This window comes from Pygocentrus nattereri, chromosome 3, assembly GCF_015220715.1.
Source record: "Pygocentrus nattereri isolate fPygNat1 chromosome 3, fPygNat1.pri, whole genome shotgun sequence".
NCBI classification, from domain to species: Eukaryota; Metazoa; Chordata; class Actinopteri; order Characiformes; family Serrasalmidae; genus Pygocentrus; species Pygocentrus nattereri.
Genome location: NC_051213.1, coordinates 17,244,737 through 17,264,070, shown reverse-complemented (window position 1 = coordinate 17,264,070; position 19,334 = coordinate 17,244,737). Strand labels below are relative to the sequence as shown.

The following is a 19,334-nucleotide window of genomic DNA, read 5'->3' as shown; positions in this document are numbered from 1 at the left end:
CTGTGTCTTTATATAGTCATTTATTTCTAGGCATTCCTATTTTTAGCAAAAACATATTTCCAGAAATTCCCCCTAAGTAGCAGTTGCTTATTCAGCAAACATATTCTATGATGTTATAACATTTTTCCCCTTAGGATATTTCTTGGGAACCATTCCATAATGTTCTGGAAATGTTCTTTTGTACTTAACAAAGTCAGTGCTAATCCTGAAATGTTTTGGGAGCCAAAAACAAACATAAGAAACAATAAATGCTAGATGGGTAAATGATTCACTCTAAAAAGAGATGTCTTAAATTACACACATATTTGTGTTATGTCTTTTAACACTATGTGTCATATTGTTTTTTGATGTACCACATTCTGCATTAAAAGTAACACAAAATGTGTTATCTGTAAGTGGGCACAGAAATATTTTCTAACACACACACACACACACACACACAAACACACTCACACACACTCACACACACAAACACACACACATATATATATATATATATATATATATATATATATATATATATATATATATATATATATGTATGTGCGTGTGTGTGTGTGTGTGTGTGTGTATTACACGTATAATGTATAGTCCACTGCACTCTTAATGCGCCACCCTGTGGTCAAAATATGACAGTAGCCTGTGTTTTGTTCCATCTCCTAGGGGTCAGACACAACAAGGAGGATCCCAGAGTGCCTGTTCAGTTGCCTGACCACAAAAAGGGGAATTGCACTCTGCATTTTTAGACACATTGTATTATAGCTATGTTGAATTTGCCATAATGCTACACCTGATCTAACAGCACGAGCTCATAAATGTAGTTTTTTTGTTGTTGTTGTTGTGCACTACAGTTTCTCATTGGATTGAATGGGATTTTTACTAATGTTCTGGGGAGCTCCCAGCTGCTATGGAGGGACATTTGTGGGTGGACCTAGGACAGGTCCTTTGAGAAGAATTATCAGGTCTGACCAGTTTATCAATAAAATGGATGGGTGTAGGGCATTTTTGGATTGTGGGAGAACCCTAGGGTTGCCCTGCAGAGAGCCCCCCTTTTATTTTCTGTTCTGGGCTGACCCTACACCAGGTCCTCACAGAATTGATACAATATCATTTTAAAGAAAATGTTTCCCAGACATGGTTTAAGTAGTTTTGTGATGTTGAACAATCAGCAGTATGTAAACAGGCACTTGCACAAGGTCCATAACTTATATGTATAGTGTTTTAACAATGCATTAGCTACCATGACAGTCGCACTTTCAACACATCTGACAGTCCTGGCTGGATGTCGAAGTACTCAGTGTGGAAATGTACTCATCCTGAATGAAAACATCACAAAAGTGACTTCCTTCCTCTCTTCCTGTTTGTTTATTTATTTATTTATTTATATATTGTGGGGGGGGTGGTATTGAATGTCCAGGGAAACCTGAGATGATTACAAAGATGATGACTAAATTTGGCTTTTTAATTATAATATGAATATAATGTGAAAACCATTATAGTAGAATACACAACAGCCTTTTATTTATTCAGATATTACCCAAATAAAGTGTGTATACTGGGGCAAGGTACAAAATCTTCTGGTCCATCACTGGGATTCTGCTGAAGCTGAACTTTAGGCCAGTTCCTTGTATGGACAGGAATGACTTTGTGAAAGTCCAGGTTGTTGCTGGGTGGGTACATATTAAAAATTTTCTGTTTGGATAATATGTAGCCTGAAACTGGTCATAATCTACTGCATACCTACATGACAAAACAGGACGCAACTATGCACTGCATGAATTTCCAAAGGTAGTACTTTCCAGAGTGTGACCAAATACTGACTCTTTCACCACTCTTAAACAAGCAGAAGCCATCAGTGACACCACAGAGGCTTTTCCTGTATAAGTATATCGCTCTTCAGCTGCTAGTGTCCTCAGTCTATAGGGGTAAAGATGGAGGAAGAGGTTCTGTATTCTACAGTAGTGTTTAATAGATGTGATGATGCGAAGCCTAAAGGTGAGTTTTACTTTTCTTTCTACTTTCTTCTAATTTGATGTCACTGGCCTGATGAACATCTATGAGATGTCACAGAGCTTATAGAGTACTGCTGAAATAAGACCTTTGCTATTAAACTTGATGGGTTTACTTTCTAATGGGAACTGGTTTGAAGAACAATAGTTTCCTGTATGAAACCTTTAGATGCATCTGTAATCAGTCTCAGAAAACCTGTTAAACCATTAGAATCCTTTAAATTGTGATATCAACCCTTCAGAAAAACACAAAATATCAGTAGTGGCTGTTGGACACCACCAGGAACCAACATGAACTTTTAATATTTTTTATGATTTTTTTCAGTAGACAAGGTTTTTTTTTTCCAGTTTGGCGATTCAATCTGCAACACAGTAACTAATGATTACTAGAAATAACTGCAAAGACCATAAAAAGAAAACTAAGGTCTTATTAATAATTGCAACAGTAACATTCATATATCATTTTCATACATGAAACTGGCTATCATTTGAATAAAATGGGAGCTGGTAACATTAGTCAATGTCAATGTCAAAGTTATTTCAAATACTAACACTTCAGACACTACTTGTTTGACCTTGCTGGTGTTCTAGATAGGTCAGAAGAGAACTTCATTTTTCTGAAAATCAATCGATATAAATCCAGTTTTCTGTATATTAATACAATTTTTATGGTTTTAAAGGGTACCTGACAAAAGTCTTGTGGGAGAGAATTTAATAGTATTGAAAGCTTCAGGGTGTCAATACCTAATGCAAACTTACCAGCAATTTAACAAATTTTAAAATCTTTCGTAAATGAAGTGACACAAGAGAAAGTGTAGCCTGTGCATTCTTCTGCCTCATTCATTTTTGTTCTGCCTCAATTCTGTTTCTGTCTCTGAGTAGCAGCAGAGCTGGCTGAGGAAGTGGTGTACTCAGAAATCAAGACGAACAGAGAGGCTCCATCACAAAGCATTCCTGAGCCTGCAGGTGAAAGATCTGCTGTTTTAGTTGATAGGTTACATCATTCTAATTGCAAGACTGTGCTTGACTCTTTGACTTCAAGATCTTTTTTCTCCCAAGCTTCATATATACTATATGTCCAAAAAAGTGTCCTGACATCTGTCCAACACGCCTCCTATGTGGAGAATTGACTTTGACAACTAGTTCATCTCCCCCTTTGCTGCACCAAACAGTCTCAACTGTTCTGTGAAGGCTTTACACTACATGTCAGAACACTTCTGTAAGGATTTGACTGCATTCAGCTCTGAGCATTAGTGAGGTCAGGTACTGATGCTGGATGATTTAGTTCTGGATCACAAACTACACTCGAACCCATCCCAAAGATAATCTCAACTTATCACATCACTCCAGAGAATGCTGCTCAACGGTTTTATGCCCCTGTGGCAGATGTTGTTAGGCAATCTTAGGTTATGTGAGATTGCTCTAGTGTGTCCTGTTCTACAGTGTATGTATGTAGCTTATTGCCTGTGCCAGCAATGGATGTGTTTTAAATTCATGATTAGAAGGAGTGCCAGGATACTTTTAGACATATACTGTATATTTGAACATATAGGGTAATAATATAAAATACTCTTATTTACTTAGTTCACTTTTGAGACACTAAGTACACTAAATTACAAAAAAGCTAGTTTTTGGTTTTCTTTTCAAAATAATTGTTAAGATGTAAATGAAGTAATTCATTTAGACATGAAATGGTTCATTGCAATGAAACTCACTGATTTCTTTACAGTAATGGTGATAGGAACCAAGGGTTGCAATGTCTACAACACAAATATAGCTGTTTCATTTACTACCCAAAATGACCAGTAAACCAATACCTGCCATCTAAGTTTTTAATGTGTAATGTTGATAATGGTGAAAATCCCCCCCAAAAAACATTTTTAGAAGATATTTAGCTCACAAGTTTAATTGAAAATGATCACAAAACAACGTCCCAGACATCAAGCAGCATATTCATTATCATTTCATGTAATAACTTTGTGTGAGGGAGCTTTTAGAGGCAATAAATGCATCGGGATGTGTGGTTCCTATCACCACCGCTGTAAACAATTCTGACTGTGCAAGTTTCTATAGAAAAGCATTTCCTACCAAACCACTCTGAATGTATTTGCTTACATGCAAATAATTTTATTATGTAACTCCACTTGAGATGTGCCAATGATGTGTGTTAGAACAGCCTTTCTGATTGTGCTGTACCATCAGTTCTATGAACAAATTTTGCAATCACATAATAGTTGTGTTCTCTCATAGCTGATGCGGTCGAATCCCACACTGCATCATACAGATGGGCCACAGCCTGTTTGGGGCTGCTGTGTGTTCTCTTACTGGCAGGTGTCGTGGGAATGAGTGTAATGAGTAAGTCCTGCCTCTTCCCATTTGAAAGTGTATCACATTCTGCCTGGTGTTCCAGTCACAGATGAAGCCGTCAGTAGGGGATTCTATTGAAGGATATTAGCCAGGACTAAACTGGATCCAACATTACGCAATACATGACCTCCTTTTCTTTATCTTCACAGACAACACCCAGGTTTCTCAGTACAGTGCCATCTTGGTGAGAACTTCAGCAGCTAAATGTCACTTATACCACATGGCAGTTCAACATAGCTGGTGTCAGTCAAGCTCTAAAACAACCTAACCAGTGACAATTGTCTTCTGCAGGCACTGTACACCAATGAGAGCGCAGCCCATTGGAGAGTACGGGCTGAAAAAGCAGCGCTGGAGAAAGAGAATGCAGAGCTAGCTGTACAGAGTGATCAGCTAAACACCACCCTGAGGTTCATCACACAGTTTTCCAGTTTTCCTGTCAGTGCATTCTGTCAATCAAATAATGGAGGTAGGAGAACTTCTCCATCTCCATCATCACTTTATAAGTTCCTTTTTGGCATATTCTTGATCTGGACCCCTTCATAACACCACACTGATCTATTCAACCAAATCTAAATGTTTCCTCTTGCAGAAATGTACTGCGAGTCCTGTAGGAAGAACTGGATTCAGAACGGGTCCAGCTGTTACTTAATCTATAAAGGCTCAGAGTGGAGAACGTGGGCATCCAGCCAGAAGTACTGCACTGAACAGGGAGGAGACCTAGTAACCATAGACAACATAGAGGAACAGGTGAGCTTCAAAAAACAGCAAATTCATCTAGATTACTAATCTAAACACAGGTATCAAGTACTTTGTAGCATCCTGTGTTGATGTCAATGGATACTAGTGAACTAAATATCTAGTTGAGTATCTATTAGATTTTGTGCACTTTTTTGTTTGTAGTCTGACTCCCTCCAGTGTCATTTTACACACAACTACCTTTATGTGCTTATATGTTATGCACACTTAGGAATTCATCAGGCAGAACACTCCCTTTTATTTTGATGAATATCATGGGTACTGGATTGGACTTCATAAAAAGAATGGAATGTGGGCCTGGACCACTGATACTACACTTGAGAACGGGTAAGAATCAACTAAAGGTTCAGATCACATCGCCACCATTTAGCCACAGCCCTGCATCAGTGCATTTTTTTTTTGTTCTAAACAACAGCCCTCTCTTTCACAGGTTCTGGATTGACCCCCCAAAGCAATCAGATGAGAGCTGTGTACTCACAAAACATAGCAGCAATGCTCAGAAAAGCTGGAAGCCAGTTTACTGTTACATGTACAATAAATGGATCTGTGAGATGAGAGCTTTGGAATGGCCAAGAAAAACCTAAATTGCAAATGACTGACCTTCTTAACTGCCCACTTCCACAAAAATGCAAATATAAAAATCAGTAATAGCCCACTATTACTATCCTATTCAACAAACATAAAACTAAAATTTATTTATTATAATTTAAGGATGTCAAGCATATAGGGCATCTTGGAGAAGAGGCACCCTGCATGGGGAAGTTGTCCCCAGTGGCAAACAGTATCTATGTATTTTATAGATTTGGTTTTTACAGAATATTTCAAAATGTAATGTTAAACATTTGGGTCAAGAGGACCAACAGACATGGAATAAAGGGGCCCATCTAGCACAGTGCCCCAAAAATATTATTTACTTATTCAGTGGAGTTCACATGCAAGCTAACATTAACCAGAATTGGGCAACATTTTTAGTTTTGCTGAAGATTAGATTGTGTGCAAGTTTCAGAGCTCAGCAGAATTACATCCATCTGGGGCATGACACATGAGGCAAGAGTTCTTGCTTTAAGCTTATAGTTCCATCTAACTCTGGATTTTCAGTCTTATGACAGTGGCTCACTTTTCACTAGGCTACATCACCATGGCAACTCAGGTTGCATGGTTAACCCGCTTCAAAGCAGGTTACCTTCAGGATCTCGTGTCAATGAACAACCCTTGGACCAATCAGGGATGATGGAGGTGGACCCCTCTGTAACTTTTTCTCCTTTATGACATTTGTGGCATTAATCATGTGTTTAGAATCTAAAGCAGTTATAATTTCAATAGGCACTAATGTGGTGGCAGTGGAGACAGCACTGCTTCTGTAGCTAACGACTCATGTTTCCCAAAATTGACTGTTTATCATAAATGTCTTGCTTTCATGTACACAACCATGAAGATTATTCAAGTTAACTGAGTATCTAAACCTGGCTTAACAGAGGAAGTTTTTAGGTTTTGTGAGCTGAAACTTAGTCAGGATCCAGGTCTGTGCAGAACTTTCTTCATGACATAGGCCCCTGATCTGCTCTGTCATGGCCATTTGTTTTGTTTGTCATTGTTTGTTAAAAAAAATAAAATCTCATGATGATGTGATTTCTTTTGGACATCTGCATGCAACAAAGAAATGAGGGTCATGCATCATAAGGGATTTGTAAACAAAATTGCTTATTTTTAATTGATGGCCAATTTCAAAATTCAATTCATTTCACAACTAGAATCATAGATTGTGACAAAAGAGCATTGAGCATGGTCATGGACCTAAGTAGATTTGTTTCAATTAATATTAATGTCTCCTGCCCTACCGTATTGCTGTATATAAGCAGGAACAAGTAATAATACCAATTTCAGAATAATACATGTTCTCAATGCATAACAAATCATAAGTCACAGCACATTTAAAGCACTAAGGCAATGTCAAATCTGTGATCATTGAGTGAATGTGTCACTGAACCCTCAGAGATCACCATCAGACCATAAATACAAAGTGATTGTTAAGGCACTTTGGTAGCAGTGTTCAAAAATTGTTTCCAGTGATGCTTATTATGCCTCTTGATTTCAAAGTATTCAATTTACATAATCCAATAAGTTAAACTACTTTTCATGACTTTCCCCCCCCCTTCTTTTTCTGCTGTGTGTTCATCTAATATCCCATTTCCAAGCACCTCATTCTGATCCTCCTCTCTGCAGTTTCCTTTTCTTAGATTTTGATTTTTCTCTCTCTCTAGCAGCTGTTTCCATATTCTCTGCTGTAATGCTCATATCTATAGTGCTGGATTCTAAAATAGATGGGGATTCAAGTTCTGTAGCTAAGGATTCCTCTCTGTTAGATTTGGAGGACTTCTTTTTCTTCTTCATTGGGACACTGTTGCATTCAGATTGAAGCACAAAACTGCCTTTTTCCTGCTGCTCCTGTCCATGACTCATTTTAGTATCTACCAAGTCTTCACTGGCCACCACATTGTTCTCACTCAGTTCTTCCTCTAAAGCACTCCTTTGTTTAGAGTGTTTCTTCTTTTTCTTTTTTCCCTTCTTGGACACCCTGTCACCTGTCAGTGGATGTGCAGTCTCACCCATCTCTGCTGCCACAATCCCCTCACACTGCTCAAAGGTCTTTGTAGGATCTTCATCCAGCAGTATGGATCCATTCACTTCCTCTAAAGGAACCATCACATTTTTAAAATAATCTCTCTTTATCTTTTTCTCAGAGTTGACCGTCTCATCATTGTCCACTAAAACATCTGGCATTTCTGAAGGTTTCTCTTTTGACCGTTTCTTATGCTTTTTTGATGTCGCATCATTAAGATGGATCTGAGCGACTTCTCTACTGGTGTCACCCTCCTGGGCACAATTGTCTAAGAGTTCAAGATTCTTCTTTTTTGATTTCTTGTGTTTTGTCTTAGCCACCATACAACTTGACTCAGTCGAGCATGGAGGATCTTCATTTTGAGATGTGGTTTTGGCTGTCTGCATCTTCTTGCCATACTTCGCCATAAACTCCTGCTCTTGCTGCTCCAGTCTGGCTAGTTTGGCACTCATTGTAAAGCCATGCCTGGCACCTCTGGGGTAGACAAATAAGTAAATAATATGATTATGTACGCTAAACTTCTCATGAATGTTCTTATACAGTCATTCAGTCATGAAGCCATGCACACCACCTAGATACACTAAAAAACTATACATTATGAGACATTCACATGGAACACTAATATGTTCTTGTCATAAATACTGCATATCTGCCATTACTGTACATCTGAGGAAATAGTGTCTTGTGCTTACTTATGTGCGGTGCGTCCTCCACAGGCTTTCATCAACGCTTTATCAGACAACCTGCATACAGATGACAGAGAGGTGTAGGTGTGCTAACAGTTTATTGGTACTATATCTAACCTTACATAAACAACATGCACATTGAATAAGGTTCCCCATGTAAGCAGATCAATCAAGTATATCCGTGTATATATTTCAAACCAGATGAAGGAAACAAGGGCACAAGTATTTGTCTCCCCACATATAAATGGATGTTGCTTTATAAAACAACTAAATAAGGCCTTTAACCTCTGTCTCTTGTATCAACATTTTTTTTCAGTGAAAGGTGAATCAATTTCCCCATTAGAACCTATTCAATTTCAGTAGAACACCCATGCACACAAAACTAACTAGCTCCATTTTATAAAATATGTGTATATTGGAAGTGAAGCGAAAACTATATCGGTAGTCTTTGGCTCACTTGGTGGTGCTGGAAAGGTCTAACTTCTCATCGTCTGAGCTGCTGCTGTCATCCGAGCTGAATGATCTACTTTCAGGATGTTCTTGCCCTGAGAGCAGAGTGGCTGACTAGAAAAGGCAGAAGGAGAGCATTATAAAAGGTGAAATTAGCTTAATCACACAGCTCACAATATGTGACATACCTACACTTAGGACTGAGAAGTCATCTGAAGAACACTTCTCACCCCCTTAATCTCTCTATGACAAAATGCCTAAATGCCCATTTATTTTCTCCTTAAATTAACTTTAATTACACTCTTTAAAAGATGGTTCTTTAAGGTTTCTCTGTGTAGAATAATGAACACTCAAAAAACCATTGACATGATTCAAGGATTTTTTTTGCAAGGTGAAATGGTTATTCAAATTTATGGAGTATGTGTTTTATACAGTTCTATATAGAAGCTTTTTGAAAAACCTATGTTACAGCACCAAAAGGGTTCTCCTACTATCACAAGCTTGACATTGTGACAATAGCACAACCTTTTTTGGTGTTATATGTAACCCTTTTCAAAAAGCTTCCATACAGAACTATATACAACCAATTCTCCATCAATGTAAAAAACAATTTCACAGTTTCATTTGATCATGCAGATGGTTCTTTGAATGTTCTTGGCTCTATAGAGATCTATATTTACTAAAATACCCTTAGAAAATCATCATTTTTAACAGTGTAGTTATAGTATATAGTTACTGCCTTGCAACTTTAGTTTTGCTTATTCCCAGCTTTCTCTTCAGACCATGTAACCACACTCAATCAAAAAACAGATGAGATGTTCATCTAACCATCACACATTTTCCATTCTTTTGTTCTGTAGGTTCCATACCTTAACAAAACATCCATAGAGTGAAGACTTGTTTAAGCTGGCTTTGCGTGGCTTCTTATTTGAGATCATTCCCTCCTCCTCTTCTTCTTCTACTTTCTTCAGCACCACACCATCCTATCCCACAGTGAAAGATGCTCAAACTTAATACACTGCACAGCAGCTATGTACAAACCTGAAGGATAAATTCTGTAGTGAATTGTTACAGGTTCTAGTCCTGGTAGTGAACACAGGAGTTTGTAGAGTCTAAAGTGTACTAAATCTTAATTGTGTGGCATGTGTTTTTCTTTTGGAAGGCACTGACCTGACCTGACTCCACAGCCAAATTGGAAGAGGCTTTATTAAACACGTGATCCCACCAGTGAAACGTAAACTGCTCACCTTCTTTATGGCCAACCTGCGAGAAAACCATAAACACACAATTCACGATTTTACACAGTTGCTTTTGTGTTGATTTTACATTCTTTGAAAGACTGTGAGAAATCAGCTCTGCTACAACATATGTCCATAAAAATGTTGACACCTGCTCTTCCAACATTTCTTCTGAAATAAAGGGCAGAGAATGATTACCCCTTTTGCTGCAGTAAAAGCCTCCACATCCTTAGATGTTGAAACATTGCTGTGGGCATGTGATTGCATTCAGCCACAAAAGCATTAGTGAGAACAGGTACTGATGCTGGATGATTATTTTTGGATCACAACCACTCCAGCTCTGCTCAGTCCCTAATGTGGCTCCACAGGCCAATGTTGGGGGGCTTCACACCCCTCTAGTCAACAACTAGCATTGGGCATAGTAAACACTGGCTCATATGAGGATGTTTTTTCTACTAAGTTTATACAAGCTTTGTGTGTCTGTCTCAGCAACGGGTGCACCTTAAAGTAGCTTTTTACTACGTAGAAGAGGCGTCTATAAACTTTTGGACATATAGTGTAGACGGAAGCAAGTCACAGAATTAATCCTTCCTTACCCCTCTCTTGTCACATTTCACTTTGACTTTGATTGCCTCGGAGATGCCGTTCTCGCCTTTTCCTAGGCCCTTTCCTAAGGAGCATGAGATAAAGCGTGTTATCCACTCACTGCTCTGTGAATCAAACGCACCAGCAAGTCCAAACATTACTTACTGCCTATAAGCTACTCACCATGCTCCCAGCCGTGGCGGAGCAGCTGCTGCTCGGCAAATCTCAGCCCTCTGCCCTTCTCCTGCATTGCCACTGCCATGTTAAAAATTACTAGAAAAGGAAATGCTAGAGCTTTAGCTTCGACCAAGTCAATTACTTGCTACTGTCGTTAGCGGTGGTAGCTCGCTAAGCTAACTACGGGCACTTATGAAGTTCTGCTCATTTCACTCAGTTTGTGGTAACACACTGTATACGAATCAAAACACGGACACTTGCCTCAGGTTCGCCTGTCGGTCATAAATGAAAAGACTACTCTATAAATGAAAACAAACGTAAAGTCTATTCTCTACAGACACACACACAACACGTGCAGACGTTAGCCTATGCCAGAAGTGTACATACGGGTTTTAAATTGACGTCACTCGAGACACGCCGAGGCTGTGACCCACTGCTGCCCCCTGCAGCCCACTTTGGGGAGCTACATGTATCACTCTGGAGTTTCAAGCTGCCCCAGTGTCAGACAGTGCTGCTTGGCTTCAAAATCAAATGTAACATTTATGCTTCTGATGGTATGTGTTGTATTTTGAATTTGCCTGGCAATGCCAGTATGTAAAAGGCTGATCAGGTCCTTGGCTGTTAGGCGTGGAGGCACATTTTAAAGCAGAGCTGCCCAATTTCACGCTTTTCATAAACAGTGATCAGTTTCTTTAGGAGCTGAATTAGGTGTATCAAAACACAAAAACAAACTGCCCAGTGGACTTGTGGGTTTGAGAACCACTGGTCTATAGAACTGGAGTTGAGAAACGCTGTTGTAAAGCTTACTCTAACACACCCAGTATGTGTTGAAACAGAGGTGACTAGACATGCAGAGCTATGGCTCTCCAACAATAGAATACCCCTCGTATACAGTTATACGATGTATACCCCTCGTATACAACAATTACTCGCTGAATTAAATCAGATGTGTATTGGGCTGTGGCCTCCATGGACCAGAGATGAACTAATATAAACTTTTGATCTTGCCCTCTAGAGGGCGCCCTCGCCGTGCACTTAGAAATTGGACACTCCATAACAATTCAGACGTGGAACAATAGTTTGAGGCATACTATGTCACTGGCCCTTCTAATTATTAAATTCAGCTACTTTGAGGTGAACACATTGCTGACACAGGCATTCAGCTGTGCACATACAGCTTATATAATTTACATAGAAACATGGTCAATAGAATGAGATACTCTGGAGTAGCTGCACCATGCCCAATAACAGGCAGGGCATAAAGGGATATGACAATGGGTAGCAGAGCAGTGGAACTGTGCACTGTGGAGTGATGGAGCCCCATCCAAAACAACTGTGATGAGTTAGAGAGTCGGTTGGAATCTAATCATCCACCATCAGTACCTGACCTCACTAATGCTAATCATCCACCATTAGTATCTGACCTCACTAATGCTTTGATTGCAATCAAATCAGAGCAATGTTCCTACATCTAGTGTAAAGTCTTTCCAGAAGAGAAGTGGCTGTTGCTTCAGCAAACAATTAATATCCTTGATTTTGGACAAAAAACGTTGGATGAGCAAACTTTTGGGTATATAGTTTACTATGTGAGGAAAAAAGCCCCAGATGTTTTACTCGTACCAATTTCTATGAGATAACTTTTAGGTATGCGAGAAAGATTGGCTAAACTATTTTGCACGTTCTGGTCAGTAGCTCATGTAGCAATACTTGGCAATTAGGTCAGTTGAAGCTGCGGTCAGAGGTTTCTACTTTCGTTTGTACCATTATCATGCATTCCCTCCAACTCTCCATGATAACTTTGAGATGCAATTAAAACCCAAATACCATCTGTGAACAGGTATGCCATTGTAAACAACACAAACATGCATAGACAACGTAGAGTCATGTTACTGACTGCTGGTTATGTAGAATTAAGTGTCTATGAATTTTTATCTTCAGTAGGTGAACTGGTATTTGTTATTTAATATCCCGTAAGATACTCTTAAAATAATGTCTCACATCATTTTATCTAATTGTGGTTTCCAATGTTATGAGTAAGGCATACACAAAACTGTTTTAAATGACTTTTCCAACTTCCCCAACAATGGCAAAAAAATAATGAGAGGCTTGCCAGAGTATAAACCAGGAGTTTATCTTTTCTTAAAAGAGAAAGCATCATTTCCGTTGTCTCTTCCTTTTCTGTGTAAGGATGTTCTGCATAAGCAGTAATAGTGTCCTGTATTTGACATGTTTATCTCTAATAAACAGATAATGAGTAGGAAAAGCACATATCCCGAAACTTCACTTATCAGCATTGTGCCCACTCTTTCTCAAGTAATCATTCTCTCAGTAGCTATTTTTAGATCCTCATGTTCTAATGCTTTTTATGTTACAGACATTTAGACTCTGTTTGACTAATCATGAATGACTTTTCTTATTTTTGACTCTGTAACAAGAAACAGGCAAGCAGAATCTTTGTCACATCTGACTGTAGCAAATACAAGACAGAGATGTAGTCTAACGCAAACATATTACACATATGAACATGGATATATCTGAACTTTTGAGTGTAAAACTTTGTCCAAACCTGGTCATCAGTGTAAAAGTTGTAGTATTAAAGGACAATATCAATATATATGAAAATAATTTTTTTCTCACTCTCTTGCAATAAAAGAGTTTGATGTATCACTGTCAAAGCTTTAAAACGTGCTGTTACCTCTCAGTCCATACCGTCCGTTTATGGAAACTAAGCTGTTTGTTGAATTTCAAACGACACAAATGTTATAAGTGGACCTCCAGAGATAATTACCCTGCTCCTCAGTGGTCATGTTATGATGTTAATGCCTGATTGGTATATATATATATATATATATATATGGACCCTTTAAATGTTAATTAAGATGCCAATTGTAAACAACAACAATAATGTGTCTGACATAATAAACTGCAAGTTTTTATCCATTCCATCCATCCATTTTCTAAGCCGCTTCTCCGTCAGGGTCGCAGGGGAGTGCCGGAGCCTATCCCAGCAGTCTTCGGGCGGAAGGCAGGATACACGCAAGTTTTTATTTAATACCATTTAATGTCATATTGACACTGAAAGGTTAACTCTTTACTAAAAGCTATTTACTCTTTAAGTACTTAGAGTTCCTCCTTAAATAAGTCTAATGCTATTGTAATAATAACCATTAAAATACCAGTAAAATGACTGAAGTAAACCTTGCCTTTCCTTACTTTAAGCTGTTTAATGAATTTTACTATAACTGTTGTCAACAAATAAGAAAGCTGAGCGCAGCTGAATACTTTCTTAGAAATAAACTCAAGTAACAGTGAAGTGCTATGACTGAATTCTAATAAATAATGTTCAGGGGGAAATACTCAAGCAGGCGTCGCTACGTTCCTTGTGTAAATACTGTAATTCTGAAGTCCAGCTGTGAACTTGTAGCGCGACAGATGTTAGACAAAGCAGGATAAGAAGGGCTGTACGGGTCCATTTAGCCCACAGTGCTCCACCCCCCCTCCCTGTCCTTCAGTGCTGCCTGTCACTGCTTTGCTCTCCTTCTGTAGACTAGTGAGAAAAGCAGACGGCTGCACGCCACTCTAGATGCTCTGGAGCTCCACTATCACTCATTGGATGAGCACTTTGTTTGCCGCTGGGGACGTTCGAGCGTCTTTTTGGAAAAAACTGCGTGTCCTTTGAGCCCTTTAGCCTCCAGCATCCAGACCTCTACTGCTGACACAAATGCCACTTCTTGTCAGCTAAGGTAAGAGCTAAGTGTTGTTTCTTCAGTAAACAGACCAGCTGTGGTTCAGATTAACCTGCGTTACACCGCCGAACCTGATCATAACCTGGTCAATTGTGCGGTTTTAATGAGTTTGTACAGCTCTCCTCCTTCTTTAGTGAAGTCTGCTTAGCATCCTCTTTAGTTTCAGCATAGTTGACCTACTTCTGGGAATCGATTTCTGAAGCTGTTGAGTCAGTGCAGGTTTCACTACTTTAATCTCTTTTTGTGCTACCACGTTATTTTAAAGCGAGCTAGCCCACCTGAGTGAAAAATAATCATTGTAGTTCTATATGATTAGTACATCTCTTTATATGGAGGGGTCACATGCAGCCTGTTCTCTTTCAGTGGTTATTACCCAGCAGTAACCTTTGATTTAGTTGATTTACACATATACATATCCTGAAACTCACATACTGCAAAACATATACATACTATATATATAGTCTCATGTAATCATGATATTGTTATATCATCCTAAAATATGGTATCTTTAGGTCATGAATGCTTTTATAACCTGATCTTATTGCCCTGGCAATTACCACATCAGTGGGGCTGAGAGAATTAGAGTCCAAGTAAGGCATTTCTTTCGTGTAATGTTTCCTGTCTATTGTTTATTCCTAGGCAGACGTATGTACTGGCTATAGCACACTCCATTATATAATGCAGAGGAAGTCAGTGGGAGTTTCTTTGTTGTCGTTTCCTAAAGCCAATGCAGTAGTGTGTTTTACTGTAACTTTTGTGAACAAATAGAATAGCCAAATTGAATTTGAATGCTTTATTAGATAGATATGTATATATGTATATATATAGATAGATAGATAGATAGATAGATAGATAGATAGATAGATAGATAGATAGACAGATAGATAGATAGATACTTCATCCTGAAAGAAATTTAGCCATAAACTCAAGCAATAGTGAAGAACTACGATTTAATTCTAATTAACAGAAAACAAGGAAAGAATATTCAAGTAGGTTTTGTTACGTTCTTTTGCTGCATGTGTATGGATTGGGCTGTACTGTGTACATCTGAATTGGAGCCTGTTGGAGGGTTTATGAAACATCTGAGTCATAGAAAGAAAATGTGCATGACAATGTCAGAGTAATTGGAGGGAGTAAAGTTGGTTTCTGCTTAAATGTTTGTGTATCACTGCCATCATGAAAGCCTGTGGTAGGTCCAGCTAAGGCCGGTTTCCATATGTAGGTAGAACTGTATGTAAGATAAATAAGTTTACTTTGAGAAGTTTGCTATATTTATCATCACATCACAACCTTCCAGGAGAAAAAAAAACCCTCTTGACTTTTAATCAAAGATAACTAGAGTTTATTCCAGGCCAGTTTTTTCTGTTGGCGCATCCAGCACGAAATATTCACACAGTTTATGTTACATTATGAGGTTTTGACTTGACAGTGATGAAATATGGCAGCTGTACCGGACTATGTCACCTATTTAATATTCCAGATGCACTATCCATGGCACCCTTGTGCTCACAAGTCCTTGTTTTGTTTATGCTGTATTAAAGTTTATGTGAAGCTTGATATTTTGGTGCAGTGAAGAGTTAACTTTTTTAACTTTGTGGCATAGGAATAGTAAAAATGTAATGATCAGTTAAGTTATGATGTGTAAAATAGACTGAAATGGTCATTGGCCTCCACTGCTTGACCCTGAAGGGTTTTTTCCACATGTGTATACTCCAACACATCAAGCTGATCTCTGTAGTAGGGCAGACTTGTGAACAGGAGCCTTTGGGGAGCTCTAGCTGTCTGCCAATAGTAGCATATAAAACAGCACCTGGGGAGCAGAGGTATAATAATTGATTTCCACAACAGATGCTCTTCACCTTGACAGCACCCAGCTGAGCCCCTTATCGAAAACAGACACCAGCCTTTCCAGCACTGTGATGCCTCGGTGAGGCCATGCTAGATGTTTTTCTTCAGGTTCAAGAGTGCACCTCAGTTTTTCCATATCTGTGATATCTGTTTTTGTTTGTTGGTGCAGATCAACTTTTTGGATTTAATGTCTGCTTGCCTAAATTTTATGGACACCATTGGCAGATGCAAACATTTTTAAAGGAGCTATATCATGGAAAAATGAATTTCCCTAAATAAAGAGTTTGATGTACTATCTGAACATAAAAAATAATGATGTACTCCCCATTCTGCATGGATACTAAGCCAGATTCATCGTAGTTGCAATGTCACAGCCATTAACACATTGACCTATATGACATGATCATGGATGGAGTTGGCCCTCCCATTTGCTGCAGTAACTGACTCCCAGAAGAGCTCTCTGCAGGCTGGTCATTTGTTACACAGCAAATTTAACAAGATATTCAAATGTTACAACCATGGAATTTTTTTCTTTGAGTTTCATCACTTGCTAGTCCTGTTCTGTGAGTTCTGTGAGCATGTATGTCATATTGCTATACAGCTGAGCTCTTGTTGCTCCTAGACCTCCTTTTTACGTCACAATACCAGCACCTACACTTGACCAGGGCAGCTCTAGCAGGGGAGAAATTTGACAAAATCGCTTACTAGAAAGGTGAAATGGCAAAACCTACTAGTTTGTCTGCATACTTTTGGGCAGGTATTGTGTGGCTGACTCTATTCAACCTATAGCAGTTTTGCTTGCCCATTTGTGTTAATGTGATAGGGAAGAGTTGTTACTGTACATTGTTTGTTACAGTGAAATTGGAGCAGATGATGTTGGAGAAAATGATTAAACATCATGATGTTTAAAGTCTATGTTTAAAATCAAAAATATGTTTAAAATCAGGTCTACTGTAGAATCCAGACACCTGAAAATGCTATATATAGCCCCTATAGCATGTATTATTCAGCTCAGCCCAAATCTTGCCCTTCAAATTGCATTAAGTTTGAGGTCTTGTTTCTGTGCATGTCATTGTGTTAATTGAGTGTGTCTCAGGTTTGGTAGAGATAGCTACTCTGTTTCTGCCATTTAAGCCCATTTTAGGGAAAACAAACAGAAAGTCATGGCGGTGGTGGCGTGTTTAAACGATGAGGCTGGCGTTTAATATTCCTACCACACGTTTATGTAAGTCTCTCTCACACATGTGCACTGCAGCCATGCAGATAATTCAGAGCAGAACTGCCTGCAGCCTGGCAGTCATTCAGGACCTTGACTTCTGCTCCTTTTTCCTCTCAATTCTGTTTTCCTTTTCCCTCTCTCCCTTCTCTGTCCAGCTCTCTCATCTAACCATCTCGTCACATGCACTGCACATCTTTTCCCCTTTATTCCTGCTGTGAGTGTGATCCACTACCTGTTCGGTCTGTGATCTCTCAGTGAGATGAGTAATATGGACAGAACCGATTCCGATGCTTGAACTCAGAGCATAAGCTGATATGAGTACTGATCTGATGCCACTGATGCCTTGCTATGCATTAAAGGCACTTATCCTACACTTTTCTTGTATTTTATTTTTTTTCTCTGAGGTCCATGGAAATTTTCTCCTAAATTTTCAACAGGTTGTTTTTTTGTTACTTTTTTTGTTGTACAGTTTTTTGTGATGTCAAGATTTCAAGATGGGTTTTTGCATCTTTTTTTCCACATAAGGACTGAAGGAAAGCTGTTTATGAAACTCTTAACACTGTTTACATCAAACTTTTAATGAAAAAAATAGTTTTCCACAATACAGGCCCTTTAAAAAACTCTTTGATGATGGTTAAAGATATGCCTGCATTACTTTGACCTAATGTATTTACATTTGGTTGATCAAAAAGAATTTCATCTGGAAATGTTCAGGATATTCACATCACACAATGAAAATTTTAGTGCTTTATTACTGTAACAGGCTTGTTTGCGTATTTTTACTTTTGTGATATCAATACGACAAAAGGCAATATTTTGCTAAGAATAAACAAATACTGTGTTACACTGTGCAGCCCTAATGCCACTTCTCTGCTTGTGCGACTGAAGTGTACATGCTGCCTCTGGAATATGAATAAAGTTAGTTGAGTTCAGATGCATGGAATTGGCACTACACTTGTGGCTGCGGTGTGTGTGCTGTGGTGAGGGTCCTTCCTGCGAGTGGCTCGGCCCCTGAGAGCAGCACAGTGTAGGAGACAGGGCTAATTAAAGGAGAGGGGAGGAGGGAGCCTCACGTCTGCAGAGTGGAACAATAAGAAATCTGATACTCTGCTGGTGAAGTATTATAGAACTGTAGCTCTACTCCAGGCTTTATGTAAAGAGTGGACTCTGAGAAAGAAGAGATTGTGCTTTTTGGCAGTGAAGAGTTGTGCCTTAAGCATAAATGAAGCACTTAACGAAAACTCTGCCAATCAGGCCAAAGATTTGCTGTGGTTATTTTGAGTTATGTGTCTTTTGGCATATGCATGACAAATATGTGCATGAAAAATGATGCTTGTGTAATCTTATTTTCCTAAAGAGAAAATGTCCTTGTTGCATAAGAAGTGCTCTTCTAAGAATTTTAATAAAGGGATACACTCAGCTGCAGTTGCTTGTTCAGTAATCAGAGGTGGGTAAAGTAGTCTAAACCTAATTTGAAGTAAAAATAGTGTTGTTAAATTAATCTCCAAAATGCCAAAGTGCCAAAAACCAACTTGAGTAGGAGTCAAGAAGAGACATGCTAAAAACTACTGAGGTACTGAGATCCCTGTAGAAGCATTTAATAAACTCAGCATCTATCAGTATAAGAAATTAT

At 38.7% G+C, this 19,334-nt stretch overlaps 3 protein-coding genes across 4 annotated transcripts in view; 2 read left to right on the top strand and 1 right to left on the bottom strand.

Moving 5' to 3' along the window:
- The first annotated feature begins 1,639 nt into the window (after positions 1 to 1,639).
- LOC108410777 (asialoglycoprotein receptor 1) lies at positions 1,640 to 6,761 on the top strand. The gene is given in 9 exon segments (XM_037537059.1): positions 1,640 to 1,995; positions 2,892 to 2,975; positions 4,260 to 4,364; positions 4,526 to 4,562; positions 4,564 to 4,635; positions 4,637 to 4,842; positions 4,966 to 5,123; positions 5,344 to 5,459; positions 5,563 to 6,761. Coding segments are annotated over 9 exon segments (996 nt in total). The 5' UTR covers positions 1,640 to 1,931; the 3' UTR covers positions 5,717 to 6,761.
- Positions 6,762 to 6,809: 48 nt separating this feature from the next.
- Positions 6,810 to 11,272, bottom strand: gpatch4 (G patch domain containing 4). The gene is made up of 8 exons (XM_017682032.2): positions 11,150 to 11,272; positions 10,895 to 10,984; positions 10,723 to 10,796; positions 10,059 to 10,151; positions 9,758 to 9,871; positions 8,896 to 9,002; positions 8,445 to 8,495; positions 6,810 to 8,226 (listed from the first exon to the last, which is right to left on the bottom strand). The coding sequence occupies exons 2-8, from the start codon at positions 10,971 to 10,973 to the stop codon at positions 7,332 to 7,334; spliced, it is 1,413 nt and encodes a 470-aa protein (XP_017537521.1). The 5' UTR covers positions 10,974 to 10,984; positions 11,150 to 11,272; the 3' UTR covers positions 6,810 to 7,331.
- Positions 11,273 to 14,434: 3,162 nt separating this feature from the next.
- pear1 (platelet endothelial aggregation receptor 1) overlaps positions 14,435 to 19,334 on the top strand; it is a 59,250-nt gene continuing 54,350 nt past the window's right edge. For both annotated transcript variants that reach the window (XM_017682037.1, XM_017682036.1), the window contains exon 1: positions 14,435 to 14,631. The gene's annotated coding sequence lies outside the window, so the exon portion shown is untranslated. The remainder of the gene's footprint in view (positions 14,632 to 19,334) is intronic.

What these genes read in the sequence shown, in the direction of transcription:
- gpatch4 (XM_017682032.2), bottom strand. Translation starts at nt 10,973, where the DNA reads ATGGCAGTGGCAATGCAGGAGAAGGGCAGAGGGCTGAGATTTGCCGAG. An exon ending in TGGCTGTGGAGTCAGGTCAG is followed by an intron (nt 9,872 to 10,058) that starts GTCAGTGCCTTC and finishes ACTGTGGGATAG; the next exon opens with GATGGTGTGGTGCTGAAGAA. An exon ending in TCTATGGATGTTTTGTTAAG is followed by an intron (nt 9,003 to 9,757) that starts GTATGGAACCTA and finishes TGCCTTTTCTAG; the next exon opens with TCAGCCACTCTGCTCTCAGG.